Here is a 20,433-nt window from a genome sequence, read left to right as displayed (position 1 = left end):
ATGGAAAAATGAAAGGCAATGAGTCACTTTAAGGTGCCATTCCTCATTAAGACAAAGAGTTTCTAGTGGGCCTATATAAAATCATTTACGTTCTTTTAAATTTACTTTCTAATATGTTTTGTGTGATAGTCCAATTTATTCCTATTTAAACTCTTTTTATTGTTGTGACTGACAGCAAATAAAAAACCCATTATACATATTTAGATATTTTACCACTTTCTGTGGTGTGGGCTTCTAGTAAAATCATATCCAACCAATTTTTGTTTAAAACAGAAACCTTAACTTGGGTACTCTTAACATCTTGGGTTGCATCTTCTATTGATGCTGTACCCCTTATCACCTTTGTAACACCTTTGTACTTCTACATCTTTGTACTTCTGGCATCAGAAACCATCTTATCTTGGCATAAGTCACCTGTGACTTGACAGCACTTTACTTATACATACATACATATGCCCATGTTTCTATATTTGCTGTACATGGCATAAATAGTGGGGTGAAAGCTTACCTAGCAGGTCACTCAAAAATTTATTTCCCCCAGGTGCCCAGGTAAGTTACAAAGCTGTTTTTTTAAAAATGACATGCACATTTCTCCTGCTTGTGTAACCCCCAGGAGCTGTTTGACTAACCAAAGGGGAAGAGGCATTGAATGGAGGGGTAGCTTGAGAGGAGAGGAAGTTTGCATTGCTGGGAAGCTGGTTAAGGTTTTCTGGACTCTTGGTATGCATCCAACCATTCATTTTCTCCAATAGAACAGCTCTTCTATCTGCAGAGTAGAAGGCAATGATTTCTGCTGATTTCCCACCTCCTACACTGTTCCCAAGGGTTTGCTGACCCCCAGAGAATGGCACCAGGAGATGAAGCAGGGAAGTCCAACTCTGTGGAATGCTACATATATGCTCTTGTCACCTTATATAAAGTAAATGGACACTGTGTATATGAAAAGTTTAATGAAGGAAGAGGTGATATTTAGAAACTGTTGTGTTATAAAATGTAATGCCAGGTAGCGGCGATATAGGCTTTATAAAGGATGTAGACAAACACAACGATTTTTTAAAAAATTAAAAAGGCTTAAAAGACTAGCACTCTTAAAATGTATTGCTTATTTAACAGTCTCTGGTAACTGACACCTCTTGCTCTGAATTACTGCATCAAAATCTGGAGACAATCTCTGTGCTGTAGCAATCCTGAGTATGCTGTTCAGGTGTGTATCTGTAAAAGTTGCAAATCTGCTTTTGATTTATCGGCATTCATTACAGAAATCTCATAGTCAATGTTTTGAGCCTAAGTCACAGAGGAAAAACATTAAATGGCTGGGCATTGAGAACTTTTGTACATAAGTTACTTCATGTGCTGGTCAAGAACTCCTATGAGGCAGTGTAAGAACAGAGAGACAGGCATGTATACAGGGCTGGCCCTAGACTGTCTGGCACCTTAGGCAAGGCTAACTTCTGGCACCCCCCCCCCCCGATAACATCATCGAGTCACATGAGGGGTGTCCAATTTGGCACCCCCAGAAGGCTGGTGCCCTAGGGAACGGCCTTCTCAGTTGTGGCCCCTACCCTGTGGAATGCACTCTTGGATGACACCTGTGCCCTGCCAGACTTGTTTAGTTTTTGTAGGTCATAAGAACATAAGAGAAGCCATGTTGGATCAGGCCAACGGCCCATCCAGTCCAAAACTCTGTGTCACACAGTGGCAAAAATTTTTATATATATACACACACACTGTGGCTAATAGCCAATGATGGACCTGTGCTCCATATTTTTATCTAAACCACTCTTGAAGGTGGCTATACTTGTGGCCGCCACCACCTCCTGTGGCAGTGAATTCCACATGTTAATCACCCTTTGGGTGAAGAAGTACTTCCTTTTATCTGTTCTAACCTTACTGCTCAGCAATTTCATCGAATGCCCATGAGTTCTTGTATTGTGAGAAAGGGAGAAAAGTACTTCTTTCTCTACTTTCTCCATCCCATGCATTATCTTGTAAACCTCTATCATGTCACCCCGCAGTCGACGTTTCTCCAAGCTAAAGAGTCCAGGCGTTTTAACCTTTCTTCATAGGGAAAGTGCTCCAGGTCATGCAAGGCTGAATTGTTTGGGTTAGCCTTTGGAGGGTAACCACATGTTCAGGTTGTTTTAATAGTGCTATGGTGACAGCCATACATCTTAACAATTTAATATTTTAATGTTAATATTTTATTTTTTGTAATTGGTTTTTATGTTGTTTTGCCTTATTTGTTTTAATGTTGTAAGTTGCTGCAAGATCTTTTGAATGAGTAGTGACTAAAAAAGCCTAATAGATAAATAAATAACCGTTGTAGTCAAATTTTACTTTAGAAGAAGAAATTGGATTTATATGCTGCCCTTCACTACCTGAAGGAGTCTCAGAGCAGCTTACAACCTCCTTTCCCTTTCCCTCCCCACAACACCCTGTGAGGTAGGTGGAGCAGAGAGAGCTCTAACAGAAACTGTTCTTGAGAGGAACAGCTCTGTGAAAACTTGTGACTGACTCAAGGTCACATCAGCAGGTGCATGTGAAGGAGTGGGGAATCAAACCCGGTTCTTCCAGATAAGAGTCTGCACACTTAACCACTACACCAGACTGGCTGTCCTGTAGTTTCATTTTTCAGAAGGGTGCTCCTGAACTCATTAAAAGGAAAACAGAAAACAGAGTTGCCCACAGGTGATGGCAATGGGCAGGGATCTGAGGCTCAGCAGCAGGAGGATGAGCTGCCTGAGCTGTCTTTTGGAGTGAACTTTGGGGATGGAGGTTACTCAGTTCTGAAGGCACCACAGGGACCAGAGGCTGCTGCAGGAGCCAGAGGAGAGGCTGGCTGCCCCTTCTCAAGCAGGCCTTCTGAGGAAGAACGGGGTGGAGGCCAGAAGTGGTGGTACAAGAGGCAGACCTGGCTCATCTCTCAACTACTGGATTGCAGAACCATCTGAATAAGCACCACCAGGCAGTGCTTCTATGATCAGAAATGTGAGCACTCCCTGGAATTACACATATGCCATGCTCAATGCAAAGCAGAAGATAGCCCTAACTGCCTTGATCTCTGAGACTGGGGTAGTTGGAAGACGAAAACTGGCTCAACCAGACAAGTAACTATCTCTCAGACTGCAGAGGCTTTTCAGCCTTTTAACAACCACACACTGTTGCTCTTGTCTGACATGGCAAGCCTGGCTCTGGTAATCCTTAGAATCTAAATGGCTTGTGAGGACTTGACTGCCTTTCTGGAGCCAGCTGCCTACGCTGATAAAAAGGAAGCAAGATGGATGTGAGGCCTGCCTTCAGCTTCTCATATAGCAGAAGGTTTACATGTTGATGAACATGTGTGACCCATGTATCAAGGGCAGGATTACTGAGCATGCTGACCAGCTTATTTGCTGGAGAGATGAGCTCTCTCAGCGAGTGCATATGCAGGGCAAGAAGGACATGTTGGCATGAGCAGAGGAAGAGGGGGGCAAAAGTAGTTCCATTGCTGTACATCCCCACCCCCCCTACTAGGCAGCTCCCCCCCCCCCGGCAACAACACCCATGATGACCTTGGAGATGGAGCTCATTGGGTGGGCACTCAGCCCCTCTGGGAGTGAGAGGCACATGAGACAGGATACAGCGGCTGCAATGGTGAGAGAGTACCTTGCGAAGCCCTACAAGCTGCAGACTACCACTCTGCTGAGCTACTGGGCCATAAAGGAGGTGGTCTGACTTGACCTCTCTGCTGTGGCCCAAAGGCTCCTCTCATGCCCTCTGATAAGCATGCAGAGTGAGCGAGTTTTCTCCCATGTGGGTGACACTGTCAGCTCGCATCACTCACACCTGCTCCCCTGGACAGTTGTGAAACCAGAGAGTTCACGGGTATGAGTAAGGTATATAGGAGAACACTCTGTAAGAACTTTAACTAATATATATTGAAAACAGTATTTTAAACAATATTTTAAATCACAATATTTCCACATTAATTTGAAATTATTTCACAGTCCATTTTGCAATATACAATGTTTTTCATTTGTAGGACTTCCTGAAGTCCAGTTCACCAATGCAGGTGTGATTGCAGTTCCCAAACCGGTGTGGCTGCAACTGGACTGCTGCTTCTGTCCACTTTCAGAGAATACTTCATCAGGTAGCTTAACACAGGATTATGTTAGAGATAGTACATACCTGCTTCATGACTTTAAACAGCAGGGTTATCCTCCTCAGTCTTTAAAAAGGGCTCAACTGAGTGCACTCCAAATAGATAGGGCACAACTACTGACTAAGAAAACCTAGACTACAGAATACCTTTTCCTGGGCCATGGAATATACACCTCTTACTTTTGCTATTAAGAAAATAATTGCCAAATGCTGGCCTTTGATAAATGATATTTCTGGCTGTGAATTTGTTCCTTATGTTGGCCTTAGGAAAACACATTCTATTAAGGACACTGTCATTAGATCAGACATTAGGAAGCCTTTGCCACAAAGTACTTTGCCAAGAGGTCACTTTAAATGCCAGAAGTGTAAAATATGCAAGAATACAGTGCAAGGTGTTTCTTTTATGGTGGGTAAAACAAGTGTGCAGCTTCATTCCTTTAGTATCTGTGATTCTTTTAACATCATTTATTATATCCAATGTGAGTGTCCCCTGGTCTATGTGGGAAGCACAACTTGGCCTTTGAAAGAAAGAATTATGGAACATTCCTCTAGAATAAAAAAGTGACAGAGGTTCCTCTCACAAATAATTTTCTTCTCAAATCACATAAGGAGGATGAATTTAAATCTGGAGTACTGTTTGCAGCCAACAGGGCTATCACTCAGAAAGAATTGCTATGTTTAGAAAAGAGACTGATTTTTAATTTAAATACTTTACATCATGGCTTAAATACTGAATTTGATTTAAGCTGTTTTCTTGGGTAAATATATGCCTCTGGTCTGTTATTCTGATGTATTTAAGTGCTAAGTTTGGTCTGGAACTTCCTGTAAAAATGGTTGTTATTGCTGAAAGTTCAAAGTTGTTTCTGGATTTTTGTAAATTAGAAGTCTTATTCTAGCATACTCCCAAAGAAATTGGAAACACTGGGTAAGCTCCTCATAAATTTGGCTCCTGTGAATTTCTTATTCAGCCCTTTCAAAGGAAGCGAAGGACAAAGAGAAATGTGGAGCCATGCTTGATCCCCGGAGATAAGCAGAGCCAAGCCAAATTGAAACAGTAGTGAGTATATATGACGGTATTTTTGGGAGTACCTTGAATAAGACTCTAGATAATGCATTTGAATATTGTTAACTGAAAAAAATTATTTTGTGACATGTCAGTCCCTTGGTGAGCTGCTCGAAGAAAGATTCTTTGAAAGTGGACAGAAGCAGCAGTCCAGTTGCAGCCACACCGGTTTGGGAACTACAATCACACCTGCACTGGTGAATTGGACTTCAGGAAGTCCTACAAACAAAGAAAAACATTGTATATTGTAAAATGGACCGTGAAATAATTTCAAATTAATGTGGAAATATTGTGATTTAAAATATTGTTTTCAATATATATTAGTTAAAGCTCTCACGGAGTGTTCTCCTATATACCCCTGGACAGTTGAGCAGCTGGTCTTCCTGAAGGTCAACTCACCACTGTTCAACTACCCAATTCAGGATATGCTTCTGCCTGCATCCTTTCTCAGTCTGTGTTAGGAAGCTGGGGTGAAACACTCTTCCCAAAATTATGCAGTTCTGCAAGGCATGTAAAGCAGAGATGTTCTGCCAGGCTTTTAGCTGAGGACAGTAATGGGTACCACCCTATCTGGCACTCCCTCCCCCTTGCTTTCTCCCACTTGTGGGATGGTAATGCATACTGTATTTATTTGGCACTATCTAGACCTGTGTGCCAATGGCAATGCTCTTTAACTTGACTGTTTTAATTTCAGTTTTATATTGTACTTTTTCTTGTTGCTAACCATCCTGAACCCTGTGAATTCAGGGAAGGGCAGTATATAAATTGGAATTATAAATAAATTAAAAATGTCACTAAAAAGAAGCAGCAAGGCAGTTACCCAATTTGATTGGCACAGAATTCTTCCACCAATTCCAACAGCCATTCTGAATTCACCTGCACCAAAATGCCTCAATGGAACCCTGGGAGTAGTGCAGCACAGGGGGACATTGGGGGTGGTGCTGACAAGCTCACTCAGCATGCTGGAAGTAAAGCAGTAGCACAAAAACTGTCTTCACAGAGATGAGAGAGATAGGACAGAGGGACCTGTGTGCCACACAGAACCAGCACAACCCACAGAAGCACCATAAATAATGCAGCTAATTGTTTAAATATTGCAACATTCTTCTTTGCACAAGTGGTAGGTGGGAAAAGGAGAGCCACTGAAGAAGGGCAGCTGCAGCACCTAAGGCTCCTCCTCCGAGGCCTGGAGAACAAAGTGGCAATCAGCATTTCCTTGGGTGTGTAAGAAAGGACCATGAGAACTAAGCGCTGATGCAACCCTTCCTGCCCTCCCTCTCATGATCTGCCTACATTCACAGCATCAGCATCACTGTGAGTTGGCTATCTGTTGTCTAGAGTTCAGTTATGATCCCAGGAGATCTTCAGGTTCCACCTGGAGGTTGGCTACCCTAGGCCTGGCAGGGTAAACAGGGAAATGCTGTTAGCCATCTATCTAGCCTCTGTTTATAAACCTTCAAGAGTCCATCACACCCACAGGAAGCCTGCTTCTGATGGACTTGCAAAAATGCTCCCCCCACACTTCAGAGAGTTCTGCCGGGCTTCTGTGTACTGTGTGTTTCGCCCTTCTCATGGGCTTCCAAAAGCACCCCCCCCCCCCATCTTGATTTCAGAGTATTCTGGTGGCTTATGTGCATAACAACAACCAAACTCCCTGCTGGAATTCTCCAGTTTGAAAATGGTTCTATTGGTCTTGCACTGACACATTGGCACTGGAGTTTGCTGGTCTCCTCTGTTACATACTGGTTCTCCTGGGCTTTCAAGAGTGCCCCCCCAAACGTGATTTTGTTATGCTGGGATTCTCTGGTTTGACATTAGTTCTTTTTGGCTTGCCACACTGGCTTGTTGATCTGTGTGGATTCCTGGGTCCTGCTTTGGTTCTTTCAGGCTTGTGTTGGTTCTTGTCATGGGAGGCATTAACCAGTGGTTGCTACAGGTCTGCCTCTTTCCTTTTGCCCTGGAGGAAAAAAGGCTGTTTTTTCTCCTTATTGGAAACTATGGAGGATGGATGGGGGAACTTTCTTTAGGAGCCCATAAAATTGGACACCCTGATCTAGTCTTTCTGGAAACTGAGGATTCTTCTGAGGACAGGCACAAGCAGCTCTACTGCAAATTTGGTGCCTGTAGCTTGAAAAACAGACACCCACATACCTGTGTAACTTCCCCACAGGGCATAATGGACCCCCCAAAAATTGAATTTCCCAGAAAAACACAAATCCAGATATACCAGTATCGGAATTTGGGAATATCAGGAACAGTGATTTTTTGTGTGTGTCCAATATACCCAAATACAAAAAATACTATTTTTTTTTTGTACACATCTAAGTCCCTGCTGACGAAGATGCAAAATCACAGAATAAAAATGAATAACTTCTATGGTAAGAAGAGGGTAAAAAGAAAGACTCACGTGTAATAGTTACAACGAGGATCAAGAGCTATTTCTTCAAGGTCCACATCAACATCAAATGGGGGACATGTTCCATCCTAGAGGAGATGAGAAGCTGTTTAGATATAAGGAGCACCAAATACTATTATGCATCTAGGGCTTGCTGTTTACATATAATGAGCACTGTTACTACTTAGGAAGGACCTCAGAACCCAAGGGCCACGTGTTTGTTGAGGATTAAAACAATTTTATTGGTAACACATGGTAGCATCTATATGCGGCCTCTTGCCCGGATTGTCCGAAGGTATGGGCTAGGGTGTCACCAGTATGCTGATGACACCCAGCTCTATCTACTGATGGACGGCCAGCCGGTCTGCGCCCCAGAAAACCTTGATCGGGCACTACAGGCCGTGGCTGAGTGGCTCAGACTGAGCGGACTGAGGCTAAATCCTGCGAAAACAGAGGTCCTTTGCTTGGGTCGCCGCGGGCCGGGAGGGGAAATCCCCCTACCAGTTTTTGACGGTGTGCTGCTGACGGCGGCGGACAGGGTCAGGAGCTTGGGGGTACTACTGGAGCCTTCTCTAAAGATGGAGGCTCAGGTAGCAGCCGCTGCCAAGTCCGCGTTCTTTCACCTTAGGCGGGCAAGGCAGTTGGCCCCCTTCCTGGAGCGCGACGACCTAGCAACAGTGATCCATGCTACGGTCACCTTGAGGTTGGACTACTGCAATGCCCTCTACATGGGGCTGCCCCTGTCCTGAACTCAGAAATTGCAGCTGGTGCAGAACGCCGCGGCCCGGCTGTTATTGGGTCTCCCAAAATTGGGACACATTCGGCCGGGTCTTCGGACCCTGCACTGGCTTCCAGTGATGTACCGAGTTCGGTACAAGGTGCTGGTTATTACCTTTAAAGCCGTATATGGCCTGGGACCTGCCTACCTGAAGGACCGTCTCTCCCCACATGTTGCCCAGAGAGTATTGAGGTCGGGAGCCCAAAATCTCCTCACTATCCCTGGGCCAAAAGAAGCCCGCTTGAAAACCACTAGAGAAAGGGCTTTCTCTGTTATGGCCCCTACATGGTGGAATCAGCTGCCGGAGGAGGTGAGGGCCCTGCGGGACCTTGTTCAGTTCCGCAGGGCCTGTAAGACGACCCTCTTCCGGCTAGCTTACACCTAGCTAAGATGAGAACTCAATGTAGCTTGCCAGACTCCTGTTTTATATATATATATTTTTGGAATGTTTACTGGTTTTTAAGGTTTTAACTGTTTTAACTGTTTAATTGTTTATATATTTAAATATTGTTTAATTTTATGTTTTACTAATTGTTGGGAGCCGCCCTGAGCCACTTGTGGGAAGGGCGGGATACAAATCATAAATAAATAAATAAATAAAATAAATATATTACTTTCTACCCAGAGAGCTGCCCAACTGCGTTCATTCTCAGTCCCCCTGCTTCTGCCTCTCTTTTTAATAGCACACCAGTTAGTGGTAACAAACAGTTTACTCCCTTACAACCAGTGTTCCTCCAGTAAGTCTGTTTGTACCCCACAACAGGGGGCCCTGCCATTCCTACTCCTTTATCAGCCACTGGGCTTCTGGCTTTGAAGGTAATGCCATCCCTTCCTTCCTTTATATTGTTTGTGCCAACAGTGGGTGAGTAGGGCAGCAGGTGTCTCTGTGTGGCTTGCCAACTCCTCTGGAATCCCAATGTCAAACACTGTCCCCCTACCCTGCTTTCTTCCTTCAAGGGTCCCCCAAAGCCACACATCTCAGGTCTGCTTGGCTTCTTCCCATGGAAGGCCCCTAACTGTCTCCTTCTGCTAGCTAATTCTGCCCGCTCACTCATTAACAGGGCCAAGACGATCTGCTCTTCATAAGCACCAAACAGTACTATAGTGTTCTGGAATCAAAACTGCATATTCATATATCTATTCCCAACATTTCTTAGTGCACACAGTTCTTAAATTGCTGATGGCCAGATCGGACATGACAGAGTTTACTTACACATTAGCACCATTTAATTACACATTCAGGTGCATGCAGAATCTGATTAGGATTGGCAATGAGAAGAGATGGGGTTAATGCTTGCGCCCTGCGCATTTCTACCACTAATAAGTATCGTCTCCCATGCTACTACTCTCTGTGGATGAGACGAAAGACATGCTCTTGTATTTCTTCCCCTTCCACTGACTTGCCACACTTGAACTAAAAGTTCACTGATCAAATTCTTTACTTTTCTCTCAGCAAAGCATTCCAGAAATATTCATAAATATCCACTATATTTCGAAAGCAAAACTCATACCATCCTAAGCAGAATTACACCTTTTAGTTCAACGAAAGGGTGTAAGGCCCAAAATTGTAATATTTGCAAAGCATAACTCCCTGGAGGTTGTTGTGGATGGATCTTTACACGGATTCTACTGTGAAGTGCAGTGTAATGGTGAGGGTCACTTAACTAATTCCTTCACTGTCATCTGGGAAGCTCAGCAGGGTTGCCTTTTAGCACCATCTTTATTTAGTTTGTATTTGTCTGATTTGCCAGGTTCTTTTTGTTTTTTGTATTGATCTTTTGTTACAGTCACCTAAATTACTGGACATTTCAGTCCCTCTTTTACTTTATGCAGACAACTAACTTTTACTTTCTTGAACCTGGGTCGGTCTTCTTTGAACTTTGAAAAGGTTCCATACTTATTATTTGCATGAGGAATTATCTATTAATTTTAGTAAAACTAAAATTATTAAGTTTGCATCCTGCTCTATGACCAAAGGAAAGGCATGGATAGTTAATGGGCAGAAGATCATGCTGGTTTCCTCTTTAGGTATTTGGGTGTTTTATTTAATTCTACCTTGTCCTGGAGATGTCATAAACAACTGGTCATTCAGAAATCTATGGCTACTATGAAGGCAATTTTGCATTTCTTATTTCTAATGGGGCACATTATATTCCAGCTATGTGATCTCACAACTTTTGTATGGTGTCCCCAAATGAATTCCTACTATAGACAATTCTATAGAGTACAGTCCTTGTTCTGCCAGGCAATCAGAGGGCTCCCCAGGTGCATTTCATCTTTGGCCTTCATAATGAATTTGGTCTTAGCTCTACAGAAGCCTGTGCCTGGTATGGGCCTCTTTGGTTTCATCTATTTTTTGAGGCTCCAGAGGGTAGCTTGGTAAATCTAACCCTCAGGGGATCTTCCATGGCTCCAGCTTTTTAAACAGAAGTTACTTTCTGTAAAATTTAAGATGGAGGATCTTTTTTCTTCCTCTATAAATCAATACAAAAAACATGTGGCCAAACTGATTTATGCCAGAGATAAGCGCTATACTCACTTTGATACTCAGAGGACATGTTCTCCTCTTGCCTTGGGCCTTTTGTTTAAGCGTAAACTTCCTTCTTAATTAGATTCCTTGGTTAGCCAAAAGCTATGTAGTACCTTTATGCATTCACAACTCAACTGTCCCTTTTCAATGATATTGCTGGGTCATCTGCTAAGGATCCCTTTTTCAGACCAGCTATGTCCCTGCCGCCTCCAGTCAGTGTACATATATGTACTCTTTTACATATTCTCCTGTAATGCTCCAGTGGATTATGGCCTGCACTGCTAAATGGACTATGCTTCTTCTAGTGACATTAGAGCAAAAGGTTTAATTCCTCTTAGACCAGACCTTCCCCAGCCTGCCCAGGACTGTAATCCATCCCACATTGTAGAACGCCCTCCCTGCCGTGACACCCCCTCCCCTGCACCTTCTGAACCAGCCTGTTCTCAGACTTTTCCTCTCTCATGATGGTTATAAAGAGCCTCCTCTTGTTTTAACCCCATGTAGTTGGCTGTTGGCTTCCACCTTCCTCCCCCTCTCATTGGCTGCTGTCTTCTGCTTTCTTCCCCCTCTTAAGCGGAGGCTAAGAACTAGCAGCAGGAGAATGATGAGAAGCCCCTCTTCCTTTGGTGGGGAAGGGAGGGGAGGGAAGGGAAGGAGCAAAAAAGAGCACTGACCCTGACAAGCACTCTTAATGGAATGCAAAATGCTCCATCCAGATTGGGGCTCAAGCATTTCCCATCTTTTACCCAGCAAAGGAGCCAGAGAAGACAAATCTGTTAAGCTAGGAGGAAATGCTGGCCTTTCTCTTTTATAACCCATCAAGGATGTATTGCTGAGCACTGCCAGAAAGAGAAAGATAGTGTAACTAAGGCGTATGGGGGGTGGGAGGAGAGTAAGCACAGGGTGGGGGGGAGCCATCAGCAAACTTATCAACCAAAGTGATAAAGTTCAATCCACCTCCACCATCAACAAGCAGGGCAGCTCCTCCCCTCCCCATTCTCTCTGCAAAGAATAATAATAATTTTTTAAAAATCTCTGCATCACCAGCTTGCCTTCGTTTCTGGCTGCTCTACTCTGCCCAGCAATGAGATGCATTTTGCCTGTTGTACAACCTGCTTGCAAGCTGGAAGTTAACTTTAGCTGAGGAGGACTTGATAGCAGACAATCACTTTTTCCAAGGTTGCTCTTTCTCACTCCCTGAGTTACAAAAATGATGGAAACGCATTCCAAAGAGCAATGGGAATCTTTTGCAGGTTCACCCCATTGTTGTTATTTTACACTGCCAGGGGGGGGGGGAAGGATTGTGGTTTTTTAAGAACTCGAAAGGGCGCAACACTCTCCCTCTCCTCTTTTACAGTTCCATGCACTCTTGAAAGTAAAGAAGGGGAACAAAGAAAAAAGCCGATTGACAAGGGTGGGGTGGGGATAGTGAAACTTTGCCCTGTTTCTTAAGGTTACAGTTTCCTAAGATGCTTTATTATTGTAATCTAAGGGGAAAAGTCATTTGAAAAACAGTACCAAAAAAGTAAAGAGAGCTGGATCAATAACAATGAGGATTAGCCAAGGCTTATTTTATTTAAGAGACCTAGCAAAAGGAGATCTACTCCAATGCATTTCCCCTAGTTTTGGATCCTGCAAGCTCTTCTTTCCTGTACACATGAGGATGTGTTTGCATTTTCTCCTATAATCCAGAAACTCAAAAGATGTGCCTCTCTGACAGTAATGACAGGTCTCTCTTGCCTTTCACCCTTTGGTACTCCTTGTTCCACTAGCTGTCCTCTCTCCACCCTTGGGCAGGGTGAAGGGAGATGGAAGCCTTTTGCAAGATCAAGCCTGCTGTATCTTTATACTCCCTCCTCCCTTCTCCACCCCACTTAAAATAACAAACATGCTTAAAACTCTTGTGATATTTTGTTTAAAACGGAAAAGTGGGAGATAGTGGCATTTGGCAATGCAATTTTAAAAATAAATCATCAAGAAAAAAACACAAGGATCACAGCAGAAACTAAAAATATAAAATGCTCTGAGCCTAGGAAAACATGAAATGGCTGGGCATTGCAAGCTCCCCCCCCCCCCGTTTCTACTCAGAGTGACAGTGACTCTCCAGTGTAATGTCTTCCTTTGGCTGTGGGTTCCTAGGTTAGACTACTCAAAAAGGCACCCATTCTCAGATCCATTCAGCAGAGACAAGCTGGCTCAAAACATAAGCCATTTATTTGCAAGGAAACAGCTTCAGTTAACATACAGACGAAAGAAAAGTGAACATACTCCAGCTCCACTCCATTGAAATACATTGCAGCACAGACAAAGTTGCAAGGAAAATGTGGAATGGATTTTCCATTAAAGTCCCAGAACAATAGATTCTGTTGCTAGAAACAATTCCAGAATAGTTTATCTGGGCACAGAGACCTTAATGTAAAATCCACATTTCCTTTTCAACTTTGCAAGCCCAGAAGAGCTTGAAGGAGGCAAAGACAAGGCGAGGAAGCTGGGAACTTTGGCAGGCTTGATTTTCCAAAGGGTGAGAATAGGTGGGGGAAGGGGGGAGAAAAAAGAGCCTTGGGATGGATTAAAGCCATGGGCAGGCTGGTTCTGACCTGTGGGCCGTACATTTGACACCCCTGTGTTAAAGGTCCCAAATGCAATCTCAAGCATTCCCAGTTAAAAAGAGTTCAGGTGATGTAAAAGATCTCTGGCTGAGACTCTGGGCAGCCACTGCCAGTCAGGATGGACAATACAAAATAGACCAACAGTTTAATTCAGTTATAAAGGTAGTTTCATGTAGTCACCTTGGTTCCTGCTCAGTCTAGGTTATCTGATTCCTCCACTTTTGCCAAGAACCATCTTTTGGTCTACTTTTGTACAGTTCAACAATACAACAATTGCTTCCACCACTTGTTTGCCTCTTCCATATTTGGCCATCTTGGCTCAAATTAGCTCCTCCTGGTCTAAGCATCACCTAAACTAAGCAAAGGGAGTGCAGGTTGACTTATGATACACTCTGAGAGCCCAAACCACATGCACTTGGGCCAAGTGGCATTGCCCAGGATTGCTGTGGATTCTGAGCAAAAGTGATTTGGTTAGCTGCAAACAGCTGAAAAGGGGGAAATAAAGTCAAAGGAGTTGGGGGGGTTATACAGGCCATCTAGCCTTGAAATAGTAATCGGGCCAAGAGGGAACTTTACCCATTATGAAATAAGGGCCCAGCAGGTGAGAAAGTAAGCAGTATTATGGGACCTGCAACTTTAATCTCTTCGTGAAAAGGGACTGCACCTCCTTCAACCATGCTATTTGCCTCAGGCAAACACTTGAATCACTCACTGCCAGTAATAAGTTAGCAGGATATTAAGACTGATGTGGAGAATATTATTCAAAACATTACCCACAAAAGAGATATGAACTAAGTCCCTTCTCATAATCAATTTGGAAATTCCAGTTGGTGCAGAACACTATGCCTCAGCTATTATTGGGAGCGAGAAACAATCTGTGTGACTCATTTTGTTATGTTATTGGGAGTCAGACAGAGCACGCATATTACTTCCATTCTACATTCACTCCACTGGCTGCCCAACAGTTATGATGTAACCCGCCCTGAGCCTGTTCTATGGGAAGGGCAGGCTAAAAATTGAATAAATAAGTAAATACCCTTCATGGCCTTGAACCCTCATATCTGTGAGATCTCATCTCAACTAAGCACTGCTATGACCACTTGGCTCATCTGAGCAAGGTCTTTTGCAGGTAAAAAAAGGGTAAAGGTTCTGCCACTCCGGTGCTAGAGGTTCTGCCACTCCAGGCAGACCCCTGCATAGCGCTTTCCCCTCACTCTGGTTATTTCACACACAAGCAGAGCGCACGCACAGCACAATGACTTCACAAAGTGATGTCATCATGCTGGGTGACCTGGCTCTCTGAAGAGTGAGGCGTTTTAGCAGTGCCCGGCTGCTTTCGGGCAGCCTCTCCTCCAGAATCAGGGGCGAAGGAGTGAGCCCCCTCGGCTGGCTCTCACCCTTTCAGTCCCCCAGTCGCTGACCATGAGGTCTTGGCTGGAGGGGGCAGCCTGATAGCTGAGCTCGCTTGCCTTCATCGGGCTCGGTCTGTTCAGCCCCTCTTTTTCAAACCCTCTGGCTGGAAGTGGGAGTTTTGTGAGTGAAGATCTGGTGCAACCCACTAGCGTTGTCACCAGGACTTCTTTCCAAACCAGTCCCACTGAAGAAAGTGGGCAGTACAATTTGCCAGGCAAAAGGGGAGGGAGGGAGGGGAGGAGACCCTTAAAGGTTTGACTTGTTCCTGGGTCTTGACCATTTAGGTGAGTGTGTTTTAGCGGCGCCCTGCTGTTTTCAGGATGAAAGCAACCGAGTTGCGCCTTTCCATGAAGGCGCCACTCAGCCGCTTCCAACCTGAAAATGGGGGATGCTGCTAAAACACTATGCTCTTTGGAGGCTTCCAAGGCAGCCACCTACTCCCACACGCTGGCCCTGCTGCCAGGATCGAACTCAGGTCATGAGCAGAGAGCTTGGACTGCAGCACTGCAGCTTTACCACTCTGTGCCACGGGGCTCTTCTTTTGTAGGTGTCAACCTGCAAATTGGCAAAAATCAACAACTGCTCATAGGTGTGCCTTCTCCATTCAGGTTCCCACCTTATGGAATGACCTACCTGAGAAAGTCAGAAAACAGTCTCCTGGCTTTATGCAAACCATGCAAAACTGAATTATTCAAGAGGGCTTTTCTATGCAGGCAAGAGAACTGCACTGTCAATGGTAATAACGTGCTCTGTGTAATCCGCCTTCAATCCTGGTTAGAAGAGTATTATAAATAACTCCCATCTTTCACTCAATTCCATGTCATAATTAGCAAAACAGAATACAGAGGTACAAAAATCTTGCAAATATCTTGAAGAGACTGTTTTTGTCAAGGGCAGAGCTGTTGCCATCTGCTGTGCCTTGTGAATTAATTCATTGGTGGCAAGTAGCAATTGTGAAAACTGGCTGTTTTTTGTGTGTATGTGTGTGATACTTTTTGTACACTGTAAACTGCCCCTTGCTTAGTTTAAGAAATGCTTAGGCCAGGAGGAGCTAATCTGAACCAATATGGCCAAATCTGAAGAAGAAGAAGAAGTAGATTTATACCCCGCCCTTCTCTCTGAATCAGACACTCAGAGCGGCTTACCATCTCTCATATCTTCTCCCCCCACAACAGACACCCTGTGAGGTGGGTGGGGCTGAGAGGGCTTTCAAGGACAACCTCTGCAAGAGCTATGGCTAACCCAAGGCCATTCCAGCAGGTGCAAGTGGAGGAATGGGGAATCAAACCCGGTTCTCCCAGATAAGAGTCCATGCACTTAACCACTACACCAAACTAGGCTCTCTGGAAAAGAGATGCAGGCGGTGGAAGCAGTTGTTGGCCAAGCAAGCCATTGAATAGTCCTATAAGAACTGTGCAACAGTTTCTAATATATTCTTAGGTTTCAATACATTTTGATTTTAAGGTTACCTAACTCACACACTGAATTGGAGTAGCCAGAAATCCAATTAAACAGTGCTCTAGCACAAAAACATTTTGTATGCCTAGTCCAGACTAACCTGATCTCATCAGATCTTGGAAGCTAAACAGGGTCAGTCCTAGCTAGTATTTGGCTAGGAGACTACCAATGAAAACAGGGTTATGATGCAAAGGCAGGCAATGGAAAACCACATTTGAACGTCTCTTATCTTGAAAACCCTATAAGGTCACCATATGTCAGCTGTGGATGACAATAACAACAAAGTTTCAAAGATACTCCTGAGCCCATTCTACATGTTGCCCATTCTGTCTTCCTTCTAGTTTCAAAGATCAACAACAAGAAGAAGAAGATATTGGATTTATATCCCGCCCTCCACTCCGAAGAGTCTCAGAGCGGCTCACAATCTCCTTTACCTTCCTTCCCCACAACAGACACCCTGTGAGGTGGGTGGGGCTGGAGAGGGCTCTCACAGCAGCTGCCCTTTCAAGGACAACCTCTGCCAGAGCTATGGCTGACCCAAGGCCATGCTAGCAGGTGCAAGTGGAGGAGTGGGGAATCAAACCCGGTTCTCCCAGATAAGAGTCCGCACACTTAACCACTACACCAAACTGGCTCTCCTCTATCCTTATACAAGGTATAAGGATAGAGGAAAAACAGAGTCCACATTCAGTGTTATCATGGCTACAGGTATGGGAGGAGCAGCAGACATGGAGTAACAGATGGGGAACTCCTCCCTAAAGAATTACTGTAGAACTGACAGCGCCAATCCTAAATGGTTACCATTCTAACTTCACTTAGGTCAATGGGTATAGAAAGGTGTAACTGTTTAGGACAGCCCTGTGACTTAAGTCAACTACACGATATCTAATTTCATTCTCAGAGGACAAATATTTTAAGGCAGACTATTAAGGAATTTTACATGTCTTATAATTATGAGCGGGGGGGGAGGGGTGGGCTCCCTCTTGGGTATCCTGCCCCCCCAGGGAAAGTGTATGTGCAATACATAGCCTCTCCTTTCCCGGTGTAGTGAACGCCGCGTGGTCACTGTCCGGCTATGCCTGGCAGATGGTCACTGCAATGGCCTCTCCTGCATTACTGCATCCATGGCAACACCTTCCCGCTGGTCCCCCCCGTTTCTCACAGAGTTTGCCACGTCATGGTGCGACCGAATGTCTGGCGGTATAACCGGATGGGCAGGCTGGGCTCACCAACCTCGCCAGCCAAGAGAAGGAAAACTCTAACATCAAACCCGGGCAGATAGAGCTCGTTAATGTAACACCTACCACCTGGAGGACTCGCTGCCGGCATCCCGGCTTACTGGACCATGGCAGATGACCCCAAGGTGAAAGGGTGGAGCCAGTACCGCGCACACTGTGCTTCACCTAAAAATTCCTCTGCGCAGGCCTGAAGGGCATATCCACATCCACAACACACCAAGTCCTGCAGCGATGGTCAAGGGGCGAAACGGCAGGTGGAAGATGCCACTGGAAGCTGCAGTCCCGATCCTGCATGTAGGCGGTTCAGGGTATTGGTCGCCTGATGCTGACCCAGAGACGAAAGCATTTTTCGGCAGCACCCTGAACGACCAAGCAGCCTTATCTAGGGACAGCACTGCTTGCTCCACACGGAGAGGGGCCTAGAAAAGGTGGCCTAAACAAAGCTCGTCTCCCCCACCCCAGTTGGCTAGCCGCGGTCAACGGGCATCCTTACTTGTGGTCAAAAAATAACAACAAAGAAAAGGCATGCACCTGCCTCACAAAGTGTGCAAAGACTAAAGCTTGCGTGTTGGAACATCAGAACCATGCTTGACACAGTAGACAGTGGTCACCCTGAACAACGCTCTGCTCTAGTTGCCCACGAACTTCTCAGGTTGAATATTGACATAGCAGCTCTCAGTGAGGTCCGTTTCCCTGAGGAAGGTAGTCTTCAAGAACACGGTGCTGGCTATACCCTCTACTGGTCGGGTAAGTCAAAGGCTGAGAGCCGCCTTTCTGGAGTTGGCTGCATGGTCAGAAAACCTGCCAACAGGTCACTCAGATCGCATCATGTCCATGCGCCTCCCACTTCAAAACAAGCAGCATGGAACACTCTTCAGTGTGTATGCCCCTTCAAGCAGATCCTGCAGAAAAGAACAAGTTCTATGCTGATCTACGCAACCTCGTACGGAAGACCCCTACAGAGGACAAGGTGATCATCCTTGGCGACTTCAGTGCCAGAGTAGGTAAAGACTCGGAAGCCTGGAAAGGAGTACTTGGCAAACACGGCATTGGCAACTGCAATGATAACGGGCGCCTCCTGCTAGAATTCTGCACGGAGCACCAGCTCACCATCACCAACACTATCTTTCAGCAGAAGAACAGCCTGAAGACAACCTGGATGCACCCACGGTCCAAGCACTGGCACCTTATCGACTACATTCTGGTGCGCCAGAGAGACCTTTGAGATGTCTTACACACCCGAGTAATGCCCAGTGCGGAATGTCATACGGATCATCGTCTTGTACGCTGCAATCTCCGTCTTCACTTTAAACCCACACCCAGGAGAGGAGGTATCCCTTGGAGGAAGCTTCAGGTTGGCAGCCTTCAGTCAGCCGAAGTTAAAGCTGCCTTCCAGGCAAAACTCCAGTCAAGAATTGAGGACCCCAGTTGCCCCACAGACCCTTCTCCAGAAGCACTCTGGGAACACCTAAAAACTACCATCCTGTTGATCTCTGAAGAAGTCCTCGGGTTCTCCACAAGGAAGAACAAGGACTGGTTTGACGAGAACAATCGAGAGATCCAAGAATTACTAGCGAAAAAGAGATCTGCCTACCAAGCACATCTTGCACAGCCCTCCTGTCCCGGAAAAAAGCAATCTTTCGCACTGCATGTAGCAACCTCCAGCGCAAGCTTCGAGACATTCAGAACGAGTGGTGGTCCAAGCATGCGGAGAGAACCCAGCTGTGTGCAGACACTGGTGATTTAAGAGGGTTCTACGAAGCCCTGAAGGCAGTATATGGCCCATCACATCAGGCTCAGAGTCCCTTGCGTAGTGCAGGCGGCCAAGTGCTCCTCACAGACAAGGCATCCATACTGAACCGGTGGTCGGAGTATTTTCAGGTTCTCTTCAGTGCCAACCGCGTAGTTCAAGATTCAGCAATCCACCTCACCCCACTTCAACCAGTGAAAACAGAGTTGGATGAGATCCCCACCCTAGAAGAGACTGTTAAAGCCATCAAGCAACTGAAAAGTGGCAAGGCAGCGGCAGTTGATGGAATCCCACCAGAGATCTGGAAGCATGGGGGCACAGTACTACATAGCACACTTCACAAAGTACTTGTCACCTGCTGGGAACAAGGCAGACTACCACAGGACTTTCGCGATGCAATCATCATCACTCTACACAAGAACAAAGGGGAAAAGTCAGACTGTTCCAACTACCGGGGGATAACCCTGCTCTCCATCGCAGGCAAAATCCTTGCCAGAATACTCCTGAGCAGACTGGTGCCCACCATTGCAGAAGAACTCCTCCCAGAGAGCCAGTGCGGCTTCAGAGCTAACAGGAGCACCACCGACATGGTATTTGTTCTCAGGCAGCTCCAAGAGAAATGCAGGGAACAGAACAAGGGTCTATATGTGACTTTTGTCGACCTTACCAAAGCTTTCGATACCAGGCCTGTGGCAAATCTTGGAACTTTTAGGATGTCCCCCAAGGTTCCTCAGCATGATCATCCAGCTACATGAAGACCAGCGAGGCCAAGTCAGACACTGCAACGACCTCTTGGAGCCCTTCCCAATAGGCACAGGTGTAAAGCAAGGCTGCGTTCTCGCGCCAACTCTCTTTACGATCTTCTTTAGCATGATGCTTCAAAGAGCCGCAGTAGATCTAGATGATGACGATGGTGTCTACATCTGCTATCGCACCGATGGCAGCCTGTTCAACCTGAGGCGACTAAAGGCTCACTCCAAGACAATGGAAAAACTTATCCGCGAGCTACTGTTTGCTGATGATGCTGCACTCGTCTCCCACTCGCTATTAGCTCTGCAG

At 45.4% G+C, this 20,433-nt stretch overlaps 1 protein-coding gene across 2 annotated transcripts in view; it reads right to left on the bottom strand.

Annotated features, from left to right (window-relative positions):
- NVL (nuclear VCP like) overlaps positions 1–20,433 on the bottom strand; it is a 125,164-nt gene that overhangs the window by 18,257 nt on the left and 86,474 nt on the right. For both annotated transcript variants that reach the window (XM_060245944.1, XM_060245955.1), the window contains exon 20: positions 7,611–7,687. In XM_060245944.1, coding sequence (XP_060101927.1) covers positions 7,611–7,687 — 77 coding nt within the window. The remainder of the gene's footprint in view (positions 1–7,610; positions 7,688–20,433) is intronic.

Source organism: Heteronotia binoei, chromosome 1, assembly GCF_032191835.1.
Source record: "Heteronotia binoei isolate CCM8104 ecotype False Entrance Well chromosome 1, APGP_CSIRO_Hbin_v1, whole genome shotgun sequence".
Classification (NCBI taxonomy): domain Eukaryota; kingdom Metazoa; phylum Chordata; class Lepidosauria; order Squamata; family Gekkonidae; genus Heteronotia; species Heteronotia binoei.
Note: the sequence above shows the minus strand (reverse complement) of the source record. Positions and strands in the feature narration are given on the sequence as shown.